Raw genomic sequence first — 19822 nt, forward strand, 5'->3', positions numbered from 1 at the left:
GGCAAAGGACAACAAAATGCTCTGGGGTTTAAACAATCACAGTGATCTGAATTCAGGCTGTAAGTCTGTACGTCTTTCAAGCAAAAGCTCCTTTCCCCATTTCCACATGGGTCATTTGGTGCAGTGAGCAATTAGAGAAAGAAAGCAGCAAAGCTAGGTTACTTTGTGTAGGTTTAACATGCAAAAATACCCACAGTTTCTAACTCAGATAATGGCAGGCATTGTGAGAAGGAGGCAGCTGTTTTGCTTTTTTCTAAAGCTCACAATCACTATTTACTAAGCTGCCTTATTCCACTCAGATTTTTCTTAAAACTTATGAATGGGCCCAATTAAAAAAAAATCCTCTTCAGAATATTGATGCCTGCAAATCTGCAGAGTCAGACTCAGGAGCTTATTAACTGGTCACAATGAATGTACACCGTCCTCAGGCATCTGCCAATAATTGAGGCTGTTCCATTATTTCCAAAATAATAATAAACATCACTCTACTTTACCTAAGGCTCTTGGCCCTATGATCTCAAAATTCAGTGACACATCTTTTCAAAACTGCTATGTGATACAGAATTAACATGAAAAATCTAACCACGTCACATCAGAAATTTTTTGAGAACTAAATGTATACCGGACGGATATGAAGCGCACACTAATGAGGAGGTATCTGGACGCCCCCTTCCCTCCTCTCTTCAGACTTCAGCCCTTTTCCACGTTTGCCTGACATCTTCCATGTCAATCAACACCCTCTGTGATGGTGGCCTGACTGTTCACAATGTCCCTACATGGTTGCTGAATTCCAAAATGCAGGTTATACCAGTATAAAGGAGGCAGGCCTGTACATAAACAATCTTAATGTCAAAAGATGGAAACATCTGAAGAGAAAGCTGCTTGGAAAACAGGACATTCAGTTATTTTCAATCTAGTTGAATTTAGTCCGGTTATTCGGGGACAAAGCATCAAATCTATAAATTTAAAAACTACCAAGTCATTTGCAAGGCCCATATCCTCACTCCATCACTCGTGGTTGGGTATGTCAGGGGAGGGATCTGGAAGGAGTAGCTCTTAATAAAACAAGATGTGCCTAAGGTATGCAGAAAAAGATGGACTGCTGTCAGATCATGTCCACGGTTCAGGTGGAGAAGAAACAGAATGGTAGATGATTTGTTTAGAAACGTAAAACAAATCATACAAAATATGCAGTTCATATCCAAGTCTAAAGATTTTTTTTGCACCATTCCTTTTGTATTTCATGGATACATTATCACTGGATAAAGAGAAAACAAGTATTTTAGTATCAAACTGTACTCTGGTCCTAATTCCAAACATCTATAAATGGGCAAGGTTATAAAACAATTTTCAGTGATATATTAGGTCCTTTCTAAACTTGTTAATTATGAGTTTAGAAACTATTCTTTTGAGTGCAAAACTAAATCTCTGCCAAACCAGAAAGACAGGTACCAGTGTGTTCTTAAATTTGGCGAGAGAGAGAGAGAGAGAGAGAGAGAGAGAGAGAGAGAGAGAGAGAGAGAGAGAGAGAGAGAGAGAGATTTCCTGATCCTTTCAGTTTACTTGCCCAAGTCTCACAGGCCTTACGGTTGGAAATATCCTCATACTTCTATTTTGCTGCAATAATGGCGCCTTCCTTCGGATTACTGAAGGAGGTTAGAAAAAAATGGATCACCTCCTTCCTTAGGATTTTTCCTCTCTGCCTGATTTATAAAGAGTCCCTTTAGGGAGGTAGAATGAGATCTACCTTAATCTACCAGGATTAAGTCCTGGTTACAACTCCACCACACACTAGCTGTGGGACCCCAGGCAGGTCACCTCCCCACACACTGCATATGCTCCTCCCAGCTCTAAACGGTACATCTCAGCCTTAATGGAAAGGTATTCTCTTCTTTCCTTTTTTTTTTAAAATTGGCTTAAGCGAATTTTATTGGTTTTCTTTGTTACTGGAGGTATTCCATTGGGCTGACTTGCAGGCATTTCAAAGGAATGCACATACAAGTACAGAATAAATACATATAAACAACCAGAAGATATTAATATATCAATAGCACTAATATTAGTTATGACCTACTGGTAGTGAGATACTTTTACTAAACAATCTCCCCCTCTCTCACAAGGAAGGCTTGAAGGATACAGACCACAGTGTTTGCATGTTCTTGCTTCCACGAGTTTTTCTGTATTCTTTCACAAGGTCTTGAAACTTTCAGTAAGGAATGATTTTATCCGGAAAAAAACCCCAATAATTGTTATTTTCCCACAGGGTATATGTTTTAGATTTGAGAAAACACAGACCAACCTGTGGAAAACATTTGCAAAACTCTGAATAGAACTGGGCTACAGTTAATGACCTTGGCACCTGGCAGAGCTTACAAACCGGTAGGCGCTCAGCCTGTCACCTGCCCTTGAAAGCAGCTCCTTTGCCCCTTTCCTGTTTGCCCACTTCTGTTCCCTTCTAACCTTAGAAGAACCTAATTATAGGAATGCGATCACTAAGCAACTGAAACTAACTCCTGACTTACGTTCTCCTGAAAGCGCACCATGCCTTGTCTAACCTGTGGATTCTTTTCCTACGTTTTAAGAAGTAAGAATGAAGAATTAAGCAATTAAAAATGACTAGCTCTCTACCCCCAACAGTCCCCTTAGCAATCCTGCAGGAGATCATGGGGGCAAGATAACATGGGAAGAGAGAGTCAGCCAGTCTGCCCTCCATGGACAAGGATGCAGAACCCAACCTCCTGCCTCGATGATTCACTGAGATTCTTTTCCCTTTACAAACTGTCATGGCTGAGCAGAATCTTCAGAATTGGTCTCTGGACACAAGTCCACCTTCTCCCCAGACTGCTGGCTTTTCTGATTAAAGCACTTTCCTTTCTACTGACACTTGCCTCTCGAGTTATTGGCTTATGAGCAGTAAGCAGCCGAACCTCGGTTTGGTTACACCCTTATTACTGTCTTCCTTCCCCAAACTAGCCAACCACAGTCAGCTTCTCAAGAAAATTCTACTCCCAAGAGGACAGAATATTTGTCGTGCTATTTAGAGAAGTCTTCAGTGCCAACTATGAAAGGTCGAAAGAAATCTTGGTGAAAAACAATCCAACTCTTTTCAAATAGTTGAATAAACTTCACAAATAAACACGCTTATTATCCTATGATAATGAGGCATACAAATTCCTCCAAACTTTGAAAACAGAGCCATGCAAACGCATTCCTCAGGCATGAAGGCCTCCCTCACAAAAATGTCTGAGGCAGGCCTTTTGCTATCGTTGTATTCCATCGGCTTTTGTGATTCCAGAGCACGGCACTGAAATGAGGAGTGAGGCGCCATGTTTTAGAACTAGACAAATTACACTTTTACGGCAACCTTAGAGAATGAATTTTGGATGCTCTACACGAGCTGCTTGATTTGTGTTTCTTGCTTTTGGCTGGGATGTGCAAAGGCTGAGTCATCCACCTTCCCAAGCCCTGTTCCACAGTACACAGCAAAACCCTACTAACTCTGTCAGAGCAAGTCTGCAACAAGAGGCTGATGACTTAATATAAATATTCAGAGATTTCCATAAAAGTTAATCAAAACATGTATTACAAGCTTCTAGATCCAGGACCCCCCCCCCCCTTTTTTGCCCACAGTCTTCTGAGAGAGCTGTGGCTAAGGGGTGGGGTCTATAAAACTCTCTGGAACCAGCAACCATACAAGTTGCAGACAGGTCAGCAACGATCATTTTTTCCCCTTTCAGTCATCTTCAGAAAAAAAATACATCACCAACACAACTGTTTCCTTTTTAGAAAGAATTCAGCCTTTCTTTGCCATGTACATCAAGGAACAGTTAATAGTGACTTACACGATAACTCAAAATATTTACTCACACACAGATTAGACGCAGCCAGGGCATAAAATTAACATGAGCAGCATGCACACATGTACACAAAAGGCATTTTGTCTGGACGGCAGGAGAACGGTGCTAGTCCTGCCGGTGGCTGACTTGCTGAGCCTGGGAGACCAGGAGGTAGATGGCTGCCAACAATGTAGAGATGAGCCTTGCCCGGCACTCAGATGTCCAAGTACCCCAGCTAAATGCTTTTCAAACCCCTTCCGTTGTGGAAGCATAACCAATGAATGGAAATACCACCCACCATCATCTCTGATCAGGTGGAGGCCCTGGGAGCAAGTGGAGGAAACGAACTGCCCGGACGCCCAAGTGTTCGCCTACCTGCTGGGACCTCAGGATGGCCGCGTCAATCTCCTCCACCTTCTGTGTGACGGTGTCGCTCACCAAGCGGTAGCGGTCATTGTCCTCGGCCACCATTTTTTCCAGCCCTTCCCTCGCCCTCCAGGGCACCAGCTCCAGGAGAGCAGAGCTCACTTCGTTAAGGGAGTCCAGCAGGGCTTTGCTGCTCTTAGCTTCCTTCTTTAGCTCCTGGAAACAGAAGGAAGAAAACAAAAACTTGTGGGAAACGCCAAGTCTGAACGGGCTTCTCCTCTAACTGTCCTTGGGGCTAAAGTCCTTCACAGGCCAACGTGATGCATGGATCACCTTAGTGCCAGTTACCCCAGTTCTATACCCCTTGGTTACTTAAAGCTATTTTGCAGAAAGGAAAGTGTTCCCTGAGAAGTTCCAAAGAACACTTCCTTGGTCAACATGGCAAGACTTTAGCTTTGAAATGTAATATAAATGTTTAAAACTTGGGAACCCGAACCTGGCAAGTTAACCCAGCAAGTTAATCCAGCTTGCTGGTAACCTTGAAGTAATCAGGTACCAGAAAACTAAAGAGGAAAGTCCAAACCAGAATCAAGTGACCCTCAAAACAAGGACACACTGGCTTTAAATCATCCCAGTTGAATCATTATAGGCTCAGTGGACCTGACCTCCCGGACTGCCTTCACCCATGTGTGATCGTACTTCAGGATAATAAAAACCGAGGCGGACAACTCTAAGAAGGATGATCAGCATGAGAGAATACCACTCTTGCAATATAATTAGAAAAGCCACCTCATGCTTGGCATCTATCTTATAAAGGTATCACTATTCTAACCAAATTATGTGTATCTCTGAAACAGTGATCATTTTCTTTTTTTTTTCTGTTTTCATCATTCTGTTTCTGTAAGATTTGAGAAACAAATGACAATATGCTGTTTTCACGTCTGGGCTCCTAAAAGTTTAAATAGCTGATCTGCTGCCAATTTCTGTTGGGTCCACGTCCACCAAGGCATCCGTAAGTATATTAGTAATGACACGTGATAAATATCACTTTGCCCCTGTGTGAATAAGGCTCCCTGAGAGATAACAAGCAGATCCAAAGAGTGTATAAATCGGAGCGTACTTTTTGCCTCGCGTGTGCTTGGCTGGAGGCTTCTCCCTTCAGAACCTGCGTTTCGTATGCAAGCAACTCGACCTCCACCTTGTCCAGCCAGGCGCACAGCTCCTCGTGCGTGGAGTGCAGTCGCCTCGCGAGCTGCAGTGCCTGGTCCAGGGTCTTGGCGACGTCCGCGCTCAGTTTAGTGATGTCTTGGTACCTCGCTTTAATGGCTTCCAATTTATCTTGAATTATTAAAACTTCATCACCTAGAATTTCAAAGGCATGTCATATCTCGTGAAAGGGGAAGAAGAGTTCTTCAGCTAAAGAAGTTCTGACCCAAGAAAAGCCCTTTCCTAGGTTTGAATTTTTCTGAGGATATCTGGAGAGTGTAAACAGTTCTGAAAATGCAAATATAAAAACTGTAAAGGGCTATGTGGAATGCACCACCTTTGCAACTATTTGCATGGTCTTTCCATTTTCAAGCATCGGGGTTAAAAACTGCCTAGGTTTGCATACTGAGTTTGTGGCTTACTACCTTGCACAAGATACCTCACCTCTCTCTGTGCCCCTGGTTACTTATCATTACGAATAGAACCTACTTCATAAAGTTGTGATAAAAATTCAATGAGTTTATATTTGCAAAATGTTTAGAATAGTGACTGCCAAATACATACATTTATATATGTATAATCTATGCATGTGTGTGTGTGTGTTAAAAATAATAAACTCAGGGCTTCCCTGGTGGCGCAGTGGTTGAGAGTCCGCCTGCCGATGCAGGGGACACGGGTTCGTGCCCCGGTCCGGGAAGATCCCACATGCCGCGGAGCGGCCGGGCTCGTGAGCCATGGCCGCTGAGCCTGCGCATCTGGAGCCTGTGCTCCGCAACGGGAAAGGCCACAACAGTGAGAGGCCCACGTACCGCAGAAAAAAAAAAAAAAAAAAATAATAATAAACTCACCTGCACTATTCCAATAGATCCTCACCTGCCTCTATTTAATTTTCAGACACACAGAGAAATTGTGTCCTGGGCTTCAGAGTCCAAGTGCAAGGCTCTCGATACTATATCAAATTCTTCCCATTCATAATGAATGGTACCTGTCCCCCACCACACACATGTGCTGAATTGGATATAAATACAATGGGACATTCCTACAGCCAAAGGAATTACTAAAACAAGGTAATATCTGTTTTCTTGGTGAGTTCAAGCACAGAGAAATGAAACCTGGGTATAGTCACAGTATGTGTCACTGAATGCCATCTATCTTAAAAATTTAAAAAGCTGTCTACAACCTATGTGCTCATCTAGAACAACTGCCTTCCACAAGTGGAAAACTAATGTCACTCTGCCATGGGATTCTCTGACCAATGCTTGGTGTTATGAGTAATACACAAAACTTCCATTAAAAACTCAGTGAGATCATGAGAAAAACAATGAAATCATAGTCTAAAACCCCCTCGGTCGGCCTTCAAAGCATTCTCCAGGATGAAATCTTGGAGTGGCCCCAAAATTTGAGTGTGCTTTGTGTTTTTCCCCCATCTCTAAAATATTTTGAAAGCAACACAAAATACTCACGTCATGAGGATTTGATTTGAAAGGTATCTCACCTGTTGTTCGTTTAAGTAGTTCTAAACCATTTAGTAAGGCCTGATCTACATTTTGTTTTCTGAGTAGGATGTCCTCTTGCAGAACCTAAAACACAGGTATCATTTTCATGCGGGGGGAAAAGAAATTTAAATAAGCATTGGCATTATCAGTTAATCTTATTTGAGGAAACACCTTTTCAAATATTCCTCACTGTTCTCATGTTTACCCAACTTTTTACCACCACTGTGCCCATGTCTCAGTTCACCTATCATAATTCACTCCCCTCTTCAAAAAATGGGCGATGTGGAGACACTGGAGTACTGGTTAATTATGGGCCTTTGTATACAAAGATGAAATAACAAAATAAAAGTCAACAATCCAGCTATTGGATAAATTACATCTCTTCTTACATGTGACTTCATTAAAAGTAACTGAATACAACACTACTTACTATATATAAAATAGATAAACGACAAGGACCTACAGTACAGCACAGGGAACTCTGCTCAATACTTCGTAATAACCTATATGGGAAAAGAATCTGAAAAAGTATATATATATACACACATATATACACACACATATATATATATGTGGTGTGTGTGTGTGTGTGTGTACATATATATATACACACACTGAATCCCTATGCTGTACACCTGAAACTAACACAACACTGTAAATCAACTATACTTCAATTTAAAAAAAGTCACTGTATACATAGGTAATGTCTTATTTGAGTACAGCAACTCACCTAAATCATAGTGAACATAAAATAATACAGAAATAACGAAGACTGAGAAAATGAGGACAACTGAAATGAAAAAATAAAGTAAAATAAATCAAAATACCCGCAGCTCAGCCTGCTGTGTCCACAGCCCCTCAGGGCTGGAATCCTGGACCGAGAGCCTCCTCAGCTTGTCATGCACTTCACTCAGCCAGTTCATCAGCTCCACTTCATCTTCCCCAAAAATCTTAGCATTACACAGAGCCTGCTGGAGAAGCTCAGACCTGCCGTGGCTTTTCTCTTGAATCTCAATGTACCACACTTGAGAGGAGTCTAATTTACTCTGCACCATATCTTTATCCTCCCTGGAGCTCAAAACCTTTAAGGACTGGCCAATGCTAATGGCCTGGTGTAAATGTTTATTATGATGGTTGATGTCATCTTCTAAGGCCTAAATAAAGTTTAAAAAAGGAAACAAAAAGAATGGACAAATAAAAATGACAACATAAATTGAACAAAAAGCTGACACATGAAATGGGTCTAAGGTTGCACTGATGCATCACACAACAGTACAAAACTCAAATGCATGTCATAAAACCACAAAGGGCACGGAAAACTGGATCTCACTAACGTGTGATGGGAACCTTACTTTGTGCTGGGCAATTTGTTCCTCCAGCTTGGATGCTTGGGTTCCAATGGGTTCGCTATTCGCCAGCCTCTTTTCTGTGGTTGTCAGCCACTCATTCAGTGGTTCTAAGGTTTCGTGAAACTGCTGTGCTACCACTGAGATACCTTCCAACTGACGATTCCTGAAAACGTGCCAAGAGGAAGGTCATTCAGGGATGAGAAACGTGGGAAACTGTCAACAGAAATCTTCATTCATGCTCCCGTGTTCCACTCCAAACAGTTTTTGTAGAAAACATCTAACATTAAAATTAAAATCTCTCACATGGAGAGGACACTTTAAAATATTTCTCCTATTCTCCATGCTTCCACTGCGGGGGGCCGGGGTTCAATCCCTGGTCGGGGAACTAAGATCCCACAAGCCACGTGACATGGCCAAAAAAAAAAAAAAATCTATGAAAAACTTTAAAAAATAGTTCTCCTATTAAATAAAAGTAAAGCTGAACAACACATCAACCTCAAGGGCCTAAATCTTGTGAAAGTCTTAAGTAACCTGGTTGTAATACTTACAATAATAATAGGTATAATCATAGTAATGTTATAATAACAATAGTAGCCATAATAATGATAGTAATAGGTAATACTTACTGAACATATATTCTGTGCTTTATATAATAGTTAACTTCAATCGGAGCATCAGTTACTGAAATTGCTTTAATCAAATGGTCAAAATTAGATTCAAATTTTGAAGAATAACTATAGCATCCCCTGTGCTGGAATTACTAGTGAGTCCTCCTTTAAAAAGTACACTGTCAGGTATATTTCCCCAAGGCAACAGTTAATATTTTATGGACTAAAATATCATGAAAGAGGAGAAATATTCCTCAGACTTTAACTTGTAACAGAGTTTGAATGCTTTTAGAAAACCCATTGTTTCCTCCCTTAAAAAGGTCCCACGTAAGTTAAAACCTACTTGCACGGTCCTTGGTTTTTATCTACGGCAAGTGATTGTGCTGGTCTGTATACAGAGGACCTGATGCTGTATCCAATCCTGTGAATTATTTTTGCTGGGACCAAGAGCAGCTGTCTTCACCTGTTATCATGTTTAATTCTTAGAGAATTACATGATTTGAGAAATGAGCTTTCTATGGGGACAAAGGGAATTATGGACAACTGGCACATGCTACCGAACATAATTTCTATACCTTCATATCACAAATTACACATGCATATATTTTTAAAACCTTCAGTTGAAATACATTTGATCTTTTTAAAAAAATGAATAAAATTACTACATTATTTTTGACTTCTGGATGATCACTATTTATGACTCTTTCTTAAAAATTCTAATATCCAATCACCTAGAATCACTAGAAAGAACTATTTTGTAACTAGGTTTAATTGACTATGATTTAAATTGTAAGGGAATCTATTAGTCTGTGTGTGAATCGTAGCATCACCACCATCCCTCCACTTAATACTGCTGTGAGGAAGGTTTAGGGAAAAAAAAGGACAGTCATGGGAGTGAAGCAGAGATCTAGACTTTCATTTATTAAAAAAAAGTATTGAGAGTCTCTCCCATGGCAGTAATTCTGGGGCATTACACAGAAGGAATAATCTACTGACACACATTAAAGAATAACATGAAACTTCCAGCCTCCTTCGGAGCCCCTTATTCAATGGTCCTAGAATGATAACTCCTTCTACTCCGTAATTCAAGATTGGACAAACTCTTCTCTGCACCATCTTAGTTCCAAAGAAGGTAGGAATGTATGGAGATGCTCATTCTCTTCAGTGGCTCATCTATTTCCAACCCAGCCAGTGTACACTTCAGTGTAGCTACAACATGACATCGGTCAATGTGGTGCCAGTGAAGAGAATGAAGAAAGAACTATATTCAATATCTTATGATAAATCATAATGGAAAAGAATATTTTAAAAAAGAATGTATATGTATGTATAACTGAGTCACTTTGCTGTACAGCAGAAATTCATACAACATTGTAAATCAACTATATACTTCAATTAAAAAAATTAAAAAGAAAAAAAACGAAGTGTAATGAAGCCCGGTGGAGCCACGCTCCAGCTTCCGGCCCTGGTAGACGTCACAGTGCCCTCCACCTGCCTCACTTCCCAGATAACTCCCACTCCTCCTTTAAAACAGAGCTTAGCTATCACTTTCCTGCCCCAGGCCAGGTTCCTCCTGTTCTCTGCTTCCACAGCACCCTGTGCCCAGGTTTCACTTTGAACCATCACATTTGTCATTAGTCTTCAATGGCTACGAAACCCTGCTAGGCTGTCCCTTGTCTGAGGGCAGGGATGATCTGACCATCGCACCCCTGCGGGAAGGCCCAGCTCTGCCTGATGCACAGTAGGCAGGCGATAACTACGTTATAAATGAATGAACGAATGACCCCCAAAGGAAATACTCTTAAGAGTTGGGATAGATTTGGAGACTACAGGACATCCCCATGGGGGAATAAAGACAGAGGTGCCATAGCCCTTGCCCTCCATGTTCACATACATGATAAACACAGGAAAATAACAATTTGAAGAAAAGCATTACCAAAATACAAGAAATCAGTATGAACGCCATTGGTGCTCTTTTCAAAGACTGGAAGCATTTACCTTGTTTCAGCCTTATTAAGCAAGGCTGCCCATCTGCTATCCAAGAGACTCAGTTGTTTCAAAATCTTCACTTTATCTGCAGGTTCTGCTGTGGCGGCAATTTTTTCTCCTTCCCGTTTGATCACCTCCACAGTAGATTTGCGGTCATCCAACAATCTCTGGAGAAGCTTAAGACACAATAGTAAATTTAAAAAAAAATAAATAAAAAGAAAGGAAACAAAGAGATAATTTTATCAACATATGGAAAACATACACAAAGTACTTGTGATATGTAACAAAAATAACTTTGTGTGGATTCACATACAAAAGGACCTGAGAAGTAGGATTTTTTCAAAAAAACTCATTTTGTTTAATGATTCATTATTATTGTGTCAAACATTGCGGTGGCGGCTTTTCATACCAAATAAAACAAATATTGATAAGGCCACTGAACCATTCGTTATTAACTTGTTAATATGAAGTAATGGAGTAGAATGTGCCACTTAGGATAACTCCTCTGCACTGAGAGCGCAAGATCCCAATTATTATAATGAAATGGGAATGCCCTAAACAATCAACAGTGATCTGTCCCGTTGAGATAGAAAAGGTCATTATAAATCACTGCTGTTTTCAAAACCTTTCCCCATATTAAACAATCCAACGCATAAGGGAAGTTGAAAGTCAGACCAAGTTCACAAGCTAGTGAGGCTACAACTAGAGGCTCTTGGTTGCTTTTAGGGGGTAAGATAGCTCCTAAAATTCTTTACGAGGATGAAAACTAAAAAGAGCCTTTAAATATCATTTCCACAATGAACCGAGGGGGAAACATGTCAGAAATCCCCAAAGCTGGCTAAGGAAGACTAATATTTCAGGATTGAGCCGTGGAAAAAATTTCAATTTAATGCTTCATTTTGAGAAACCTGGAAGGGAGTGTTTGACATAGGTAGCCAGAAATCAGGATTCCCTTCCTCCAATGAATCAAAACAAGTATTTCAGGAATAAGTGCAATCCCCAGGCCCTGTGTGAAGAGCAGTGAGGAAGGCACAGGTGTACAGAATGCTGAGTACCGCACTGCTTCCTTAACCTGACCCTGACTGATGCCTAAGGACCAAAGGCACAGACAGTCACCCAGAAGTAACAAGGTGGAAGGGTATTTTCTCACTGTCACTTTGGGATCAAGGCCACCACAGCAGGAAGGGAGGGGAACAGGGCTAAAGAGAAGGGGAAGAGATGCCCTCTCTTGACACAGGTCAGAGCCATCATAAAATCAAAGTACAACAAGTGGTTTAGGCAGTAAAGAGAACAATTAAGTGGATTACTTTTGGTAAACTTTAACGAACAGCTTCTAGCAATTAAGAAAGCAAAATCAATAGACAGGTTTTGTTGGCTAAGCACAGTTCATTAACTCTGGGCAAATAATAAATGTTTAAATCGTGAATGGTAGCAATTATACTATTATATTTAACACCAGATTATAGTATATATTTATTACATTATATAAATTATACATATATATTATTTTATTACATATCATTATATATTACCATATTTTTTCAAAAATCAAACAAATGCAATGTGTTTCCTGTTATATTTCTTTAATCCATACCTGTAAATCTATTTCTAATAAGTTAATTTCCCAAGATACTAAAGTCTTCGAAGAATTTTTAGAGAGAGTAGTACTGGGTGTCAAAACCCAATTAAGCCTCTTAATCCAGTCTCTTCCTTTTAAAGGTCCTGTCTTTTTTAAAGAGAAGCCTTATCAGTGTGCTGTGTGCCAGGTGCCACCCCCCCACGTGTCATTTCAAGTCATGGCTGACAAATCAATACTGGACAGGTCACTAAATGCTTCCTAATGACCACAAAAATTGTACATGTGGCCCCAAGTAGTGACCATCCCTCTAAGAAGTGTCTTTCCAACTGGGTCCTATATTTGCTGAATCAAAAGACACAGCAGTATGGTTCTCAGCGTATGTGAATCAACTCTCTGCCATGTCACTACAGGCTGAACCATAACAAACTGCCCATACTGACTCTATAAAATAGGCAATTGCATGTGCATCAACCTAATACACAGGAGAACAATATTTCTGTTCGAAGTCACCTTTTCGGTAAGTGATGTCTTCGAACTCAACTACACTATTTTTTAAAATTGTACACACACACCCCTCCACTCAGCACTTCCTGTCCCCCACCCTCGCACTCTGTCTCTTGCTAATAACTCTTATCTCCCATCCCAGTGTTATTTATCGATGGCTAATGTAACACCATTTACGTGTTTACTTTGTTTATTGTCTCTCTCTCTCCCCGTTCCTCCCTTACCACTAAACCTTAAACTCGATGAGGAACGTCTATGGTTTGTAGTCAATGATATATCTCCAGCACCTGGAACGATGGCTGACCTGTGGCAGATGGTCCACAAATATTTGTTGAATGACTAACAAAACAATGTCTAGAGCATTGATTACCAGTTAACGAGGATATCCTATTAACACAAATAAAGAGAGTCACAAGGTGAACTTTTACTCTCATTGTTAAGATTTAACATGAAACAGTACGAAAGCTCCGCTAACTTACTTTCTGCTCTTGTATCTGGGCCTTCACCACCTTGAATTCTGCCGATGGGGGCTTCTGATTGGCCACAAGCTCCTCGGTGTCCACCATCCAGCTGAGTAGGGACTCCAGGGCATCCTGGAACCTCCCGCAGTGCAGCAGGGCCTCCTGCAGTTGGGCTGCTCGCTGGGCCACCTGAACAGCACCAGGGATCCCCAGTTATCTACTGCATTCATGAAAAATGAAATTTGCCCACCAGCCAACACTTCCACGCTCATCTTCCCATCTGGTCACAAATTTTCTTTTCCTTCTCACTTAAAATTCACCCAAAGCATTGCTAGTGGGCAGGATACAGATGGAAAGGAGACAAACGCAAAGTTAGCAAGTAAGCCAAGGAGATAAGGTTGCCATCTCAACCAGTCAGTGCAAAAGGGGAAGGCTTTGAGATTCTGGAAGTATCCAATACATTTATGATTAGCAATGAATGGTTCAAATATTTTAAGGTTACTGAAAGAAACAGTGCCTTATTCATTTTTATCATTATCCCTGGGATTCATTCTTTATTTCCTACTGTTGAATATTTTTTTAAAGACTAAGATTTAAACAACAATATTATTGTGGGGAGAATCAGAATTACGTTCTGCTAGGCAAAATAACTATGAAGTATCCAATTAAATTCTGCTAGATCCAAGCTCTATAGAGTCCTTTCTTGACAAGCCAGCGCCTTTGTCGCCCAGTAAATGGAGTCTCTGTGTTCTGCATAGAGATATCCTATTGCCCCCTCAAAGGTCTTTTCTTTTTGGGCTGAAAAAGTAGTTGGCAAGATATTTTAAGCTCCATGGAAAGTATTCACACCTGACACTGCATCCCAGTTGTATTTGAGGAGTGCTGTGGTATGAATCAAACTCTAAAGAAGGATAAATGTCATTCTGAGATCCAGCCACTGCTTCACATTTCAACGCAAGGAAAACTCCAAGAACAATCCCCCACCACGACCACCACTAGATGAGCACTGCCATCCCGAAATCCTTTTCTGATCATTTCTGTCACATAAAGAGCTGCCACTGTGCGTCAGCGTCACCTTCTTAAGATATCAGAGCATTATTTTCCAGTGTTTTCCATCATGGGCATTTAGAAAAAGGTGGGATCTACATCTTATCAGTAAAATAGTATTTGGACTTAATGATCTATAGCGAGGTGCAAACCCTTAGTCCAGGGCAAACAGACACAGAGCTGTACTGTGTGACCTATTACACAGTATGGAGTGAGTTGCTGACATCTGAAAATTAGGTTTCACATAAAAAGTGAGAGTTCCAAGTTCTTTGCAAAATAAGTAAAGGATTTGGCAACAGGGAGCCCAGATCCCTATGGGACACTGATTATGGAGCCAAGTAGCCCCTGTGCCCTTGGAGGTGCGTGTGCTCCCACCAGCCCAGGGCCAGGATCCTGGCCGCCTGCCGTCACAGCTGTGCGGTCAGGTCCCTATCCTCGTGGGGGCAGTGGGTGGGGGAGGTCCTTCCTGCTTCTGTGCTGCCCAGCAAGCCCTGGGGGCATCTAGGGTGGGCTATCAGTTCATGGGGATGTCAAGGAACAGGCAGGTTTAGGGAAGCTTGGCTACTAGAAATACGACTGGTGGTCACAGCAAATGCTGGAGAAGAACAAGCCACAGAAATGACAGCAAAGGGGGTGGTAACGTCACCTTCTTGTTGAGGGTCTTCCATCGTGCACTGGCATTGTCCAGGTCCCGCTCCAAGGCCTGGGTGCTGGTGCCCTTAGCGGCACTCTGAATGAGGCCTTGACCCAGCCAGTTCACATCCTGCTGTTTAACCTGCAAGGGTTCAATCTCTTCTTTTTGAAACACCTGCATTGGAAAGAACAATAATTATATGAATTATAGTACCTAACAGCCACCAAATATAAACATCTGTCCAATCATCAGGTATAGATTATTAGAAATAAAGATTTTTGTTGCCTATTCATGTGTTACAGCTGCTTTATGAATAATAATGAGAAAGTAAACTAAATATAAATTCACAATATTATCAAAACCATTCAGGTCAGAAAGAGAATGATAAATACCGTATGATGTCACTTACATGTGGAATCTAAAATATGACACAAATGAACTTATCTACGAAGCAGAAACAGACTCACAGACATGGAGAACAGACTTGTGGGACTTCCCTGGTGGCGCAGTGGTTAAGAATCCACCTGCCAATGCAGGGGACACAGGTTCGATCCCTGGTCCGGGAAGATCCCACATGCTGTGGAGCAACTAAGCCCGTGCACCACAACTACTGAGCCTGCGCTCTAGAGCCCACAAGCCACAACTACTGAAGCCCATGCACCTAGAGCCCATGCTCCGCAACAAGAGAAGCCACTGCAAAGAGAAGCTCATGCACCGCAACAAAGAGTAGCCCCCTCTTGCCACAACTAGAGAAAGCCCGCGCGCAGCAACGAATACCCAATGCAACCAAAAATTAATTAATTAATTAATTTAAAAGAGAGAGAACAGACTTGTGGTTGCCAAGGTGGGGGAAGGGATGCACTGGGAGTTTAGAGTTAGTAGATGCAAACTATTACGTATAGGATGGATAAACAACGAGTTCCCTTACTGTAGAGTACAGGGAACTATATTCAATATACGTGATAAACCATAATAGAAAAGAATAGAAAAAAGAATGTATGTATATGTATAACTGAGTCACTTTGCTGTACAGGAGAAATTAACACAACATTGTAAGTCAACTATACTTCAATTTAAAAAAAAAAAGAAGGTATAGAAAATGCTAAGGAGCAAAATGGTAACGAGGGCCCAAGATGAGCCTTCCTGGCAAGAATCCTTATAGGCCCTTCCAAGGATGCCTGCTGCTAACTGGCAAATGACATTTGAGACTCAAATTGGAAATGGAGGTCACTGACAAGAAGATGACGTGAGCCAGAGGGGCAAATACAGGGAAAGAAACAGAAAAAAGAGGTAGATGGGCACTGCAATAGTGTGGATTCCTACACGTCTAGCCCCTCAACGCCTGTCAAGATGCCGACGGGCTTGCAGGATGCACGGAGGCCTCACCCCACGGATCTGATCACACAGGGCCGGCACAGCAACCCTGGTCACCCTTGGATCACTGCCTGCTCTGTCAGCAGTTTTCCAGCACTCTCCCTGCCGACTCTCCATCCCACCCAACTTATAGGCCCCGCTGCCTGTAACTGGCAAAAGATCTAATTAATGTATTAGGGTAAAATGCAAGTTCCACGAAAGCATAAATTTTTCTTTTCCTTATAGTTGTTCTATACCCTGGACCTACCATGGTACCTAGCTTGTAATATGGACCTGTTAATGATTTGCCAAATGAATATCAGCATAGAAAATTTTATTTATATCTTGGGGTATATGATGATAACCCCTCAATAGATAATACTGGGGGGGGGTACATCAATTCTTTCACAGATAATACAAATGTTTTTAAATATAGGGCTTGAAGGATGCTAGGAAGGCAAATAATTTAACTTAGGAAGGAAAGCTTCAGCTAGAGATTAAGGTAAGACAAGGTTTGGGGCGCTGAGTCATTATACAACAGGCCACTATATAAGTATATCAACAGTCCAAGTGAATGAACAGTTAAACAGAATATATGAAAACAATAAAAACAAATATCAAAATAGGACTTAAGAAAAAATTACAGGCACAGTATGGAAAATAATTTTGAAAGATGTAGAGGCTGCCAGAGACAAACTCTGCCAACTCTGGAGCAAGCCCAGCACACAGGATACTTCTGTGTTATAGTATGAATGAGTAAATTAAAGAACAGCAAACAAATAAATGATCATCTCTTCTAAAAGTCCCCTCTTAGCAAAAAGCCCAAACTTCTTCCACAGAAAATCCAGACAGTTTCCACACTGGCTAATTGTTTCTATATAACAATACTCAGTATAAAAAGTCAACTACACATAAACAAAGAATTATAAGAATTCCCCAAATCATTGGGAAAAAATTACCGTATGTCTTTCATGATTTTTAAAAAAGACAATAATTTACCTAATAAGTCAATAGAAACAGGAAGGTAGTGAAAACAGAATTTGGTGCTATGATCCTACTTCTTTTCTATACCACTTTCCAAGTTACTGTTTCTAGGAACTAATAGCTGTAGATATGTTTTACTACTTACCAAAAAAAAGAGGGGGGAGGGAAACTGCTACATTTTTAATTCCAGGAACTTGTCTGATACATAAGGATGCAGGGGAAAGTTTTATTCTCCCTCACAGCTAATTTTCAGGGCAAAACAAAACAAAACAAAAACCTAATAAAAACGTTCCAGTAAATTGCCTTAATCCCTGGACTTGGTTTTAAAGAAATGAATTTCAGGGTTGCCTATCAGCGTAGTTCTGGGTGAGTCTGTGGTAATTTTCTCAAGTGCTAACAAAAATACACTAAGGTTAAAAAAAGATAACTACTAAAGAATCTATATACTCCTAACAGTTTACTTTCTACAAATAAACTGTAAAAATACAGTAAAAAAGAAAAAGTACTCTGCTAAGCTTTCAAACTAGCATGCCATTTAATGCAACCTCATGGAAAGGGCATCCCTGATTAGAGCAATTATTTCATAGACTGATAGTGTCCAAATTCCTTATCTCTCAGTAACAAAATACCTAGGAAGAGAGACTCTCCCCCCAATCTAACCCATGAGTACACAAACACAAGAGAAGCTTAAAATAAAATAAAATTACCTCTGAGGCAAAGTTTACCAGAAGAGCTTAGGAAAAGGACCAAAATAGCTGAACTTCAATCTAAGTGGGAAGAAAAAAATTACAGGCTTGACAACCAACCTCTCCCTATTACAAGGCAGTACGCTTTACTTGCTTACCTCACTCACCACTTACCAAAAGTGAGGGGCTATACAAGTGAGGGGCAAAATACAGCACAATTACCTCTCTCCCCCATGCAGAGCTACTTAGAGAATATTTTCAGAAGGTGTAAAAAGTCCTCAATTTGAGGAAAGCACTTCTCAGACCAAAACAATACTGTGTTGGTACCTTCCTAAGCCCGTTCGAGCTTAATAAATCCAATATAACTGCCCTTAAATGGCTGGGTCTTAAACCACAATTTGTGGAAAAGCCTAAGCCTAACATAAATTCACAGTGGAGGCATTCAAATGAAAGGGAACAGCCACCGTCTCTACAACCAGGAGCAGGACTCCAAACAGCTGGGGATAATCACGCTCCTCAAAAACGGTCCCTAATTAATTTGTTGTTATGATCATATCAATATCTGTCATCTGGTAGGGTACTAGTCAAACCCCCCCCAAAGACAAGACCGGATTGACCATGATTGGAAACACCAGTGGCCACTTGACAACACTACCACAGACCTTGGGCATCACAGAATTTCCCATCTCCGTTAATTACCTGAACTGAGTGAAAGCCATTACAGACAGGGTCCAAGGTTCCTGCCCGGGCCCTTGTTTTTCGGGCAGTGGCTTTCTTTCTTACTGCTCTGAATTTGGGGGAGCATTGCATAGGGATCGCCTCCATCTCCTGGGCAGAAAGGGGAGCCTCCATGTCCTCTTGAGATGCTACGTTGGATTCTTCCAAATCGTATTGTGTCAATAATGTCAGGTTTTCTACTAAACTTGTGCTACCCCCATCTACATCATTTCCCCCCAGATCTGTGTGAGGGAGAGGCAAATCCTCAGGAGAACCTCCCATAAATTCCCTACTTCGTGCTGTGCTTTGTAATTCTCCTGGTCCATATGTTTTTCCTTCTTCTCTGGGGTTAGAAATACACTTGTTTTCTCCCTCTCTTGGCAAAATGAATGGGTCAGCCTTAAGAGTGCTCTCTTTGACATCATTCTGCAGGCAGCAATTTTCACCACGGATTTCCCTTTGACCGTTGACACGTTTTGTTTCCTCTGGTGGAGAAACATCATGTAAAATCGTTTTGAAGTTGTCATCAAGGTGGGCGCTTCTGCATGAAAGCAAGGGGATTTTCTGTTCGCTGATGGAATTAACAGAAAAAAAGGGTCTATATTGCTCTGCTATGTGAATATCTTCAGCAGAAGACAAGCTTCTAATTCGGGATGGGTCTCCAGGTAAAATGCCCTGTTTTTCTTCCCTCTCGGCTGGAGGACTGCATAACCCAGAGTCATCCTCCTCCGACGTGAGAGAATTACTACCCCCTCTGCACTTGCCAGCCTTGGTAACAGCATCTGACAGATCAGGAGGTTCAACAAAAGAGCTTTCACTTTTGTTTGCATAATCCATAAAATTGGCTGGGACGAACATTCGCCATGACCGTCTATGCTCTTTCTTTTCTGCGTGAGATTTGGCTTTGGGTAATCCTGTGCTTCGGATGATATCGCTATTTAGTTTGAGGGCATCAAAGATCATCTTTTCATCGAGTTTGTGAGTTTCACGGCCTCTCAGCTCAAATG

The 19822-nt window shown here is 41.2% G+C and overlaps 1 protein-coding gene across 18 annotated transcripts in view; it reads right to left on the reverse strand.

Annotated features, from left to right (window-relative positions):
* Window positions 1–19822, reverse strand: part of DST (dystonin) — a 496974-nt gene that overhangs the window by 67800 nt on the left and 409352 nt on the right. For all 18 annotated transcript variants that reach the window (XM_079934485.1, XM_079934486.1, XM_079934474.1 and 15 more), the window contains 8 exons: window positions 15088–15249; window positions 13413–13583; window positions 10860–11026; window positions 8257–8416; window positions 7732–8058; window positions 6904–6988; window positions 5323–5564; window positions 4212–4418 (listed from right to left, as the gene is read on the reverse strand). In XM_079934485.1, coding sequence (XP_079790611.1) covers window positions 4212–4418; window positions 5323–5564; window positions 6904–6988; window positions 7732–8058; window positions 8257–8416; window positions 10860–11026; window positions 13413–13583; window positions 15088–15249 — 1521 coding nt within the window. The remainder of the gene's footprint in view (window positions 1–4211; window positions 4419–5322; window positions 5565–6903; window positions 6989–7731; window positions 8059–8256; window positions 8417–10859; window positions 11027–13412; window positions 13584–15087; window positions 15250–19822) is intronic.

This window comes from Stenella coeruleoalba (genome assembly GCF_951394435.1).
Source record: "Stenella coeruleoalba genome assembly, chromosome: 10".
NCBI lineage: Eukaryota > Metazoa > Chordata > Mammalia > Artiodactyla > Delphinidae > Stenella > Stenella coeruleoalba.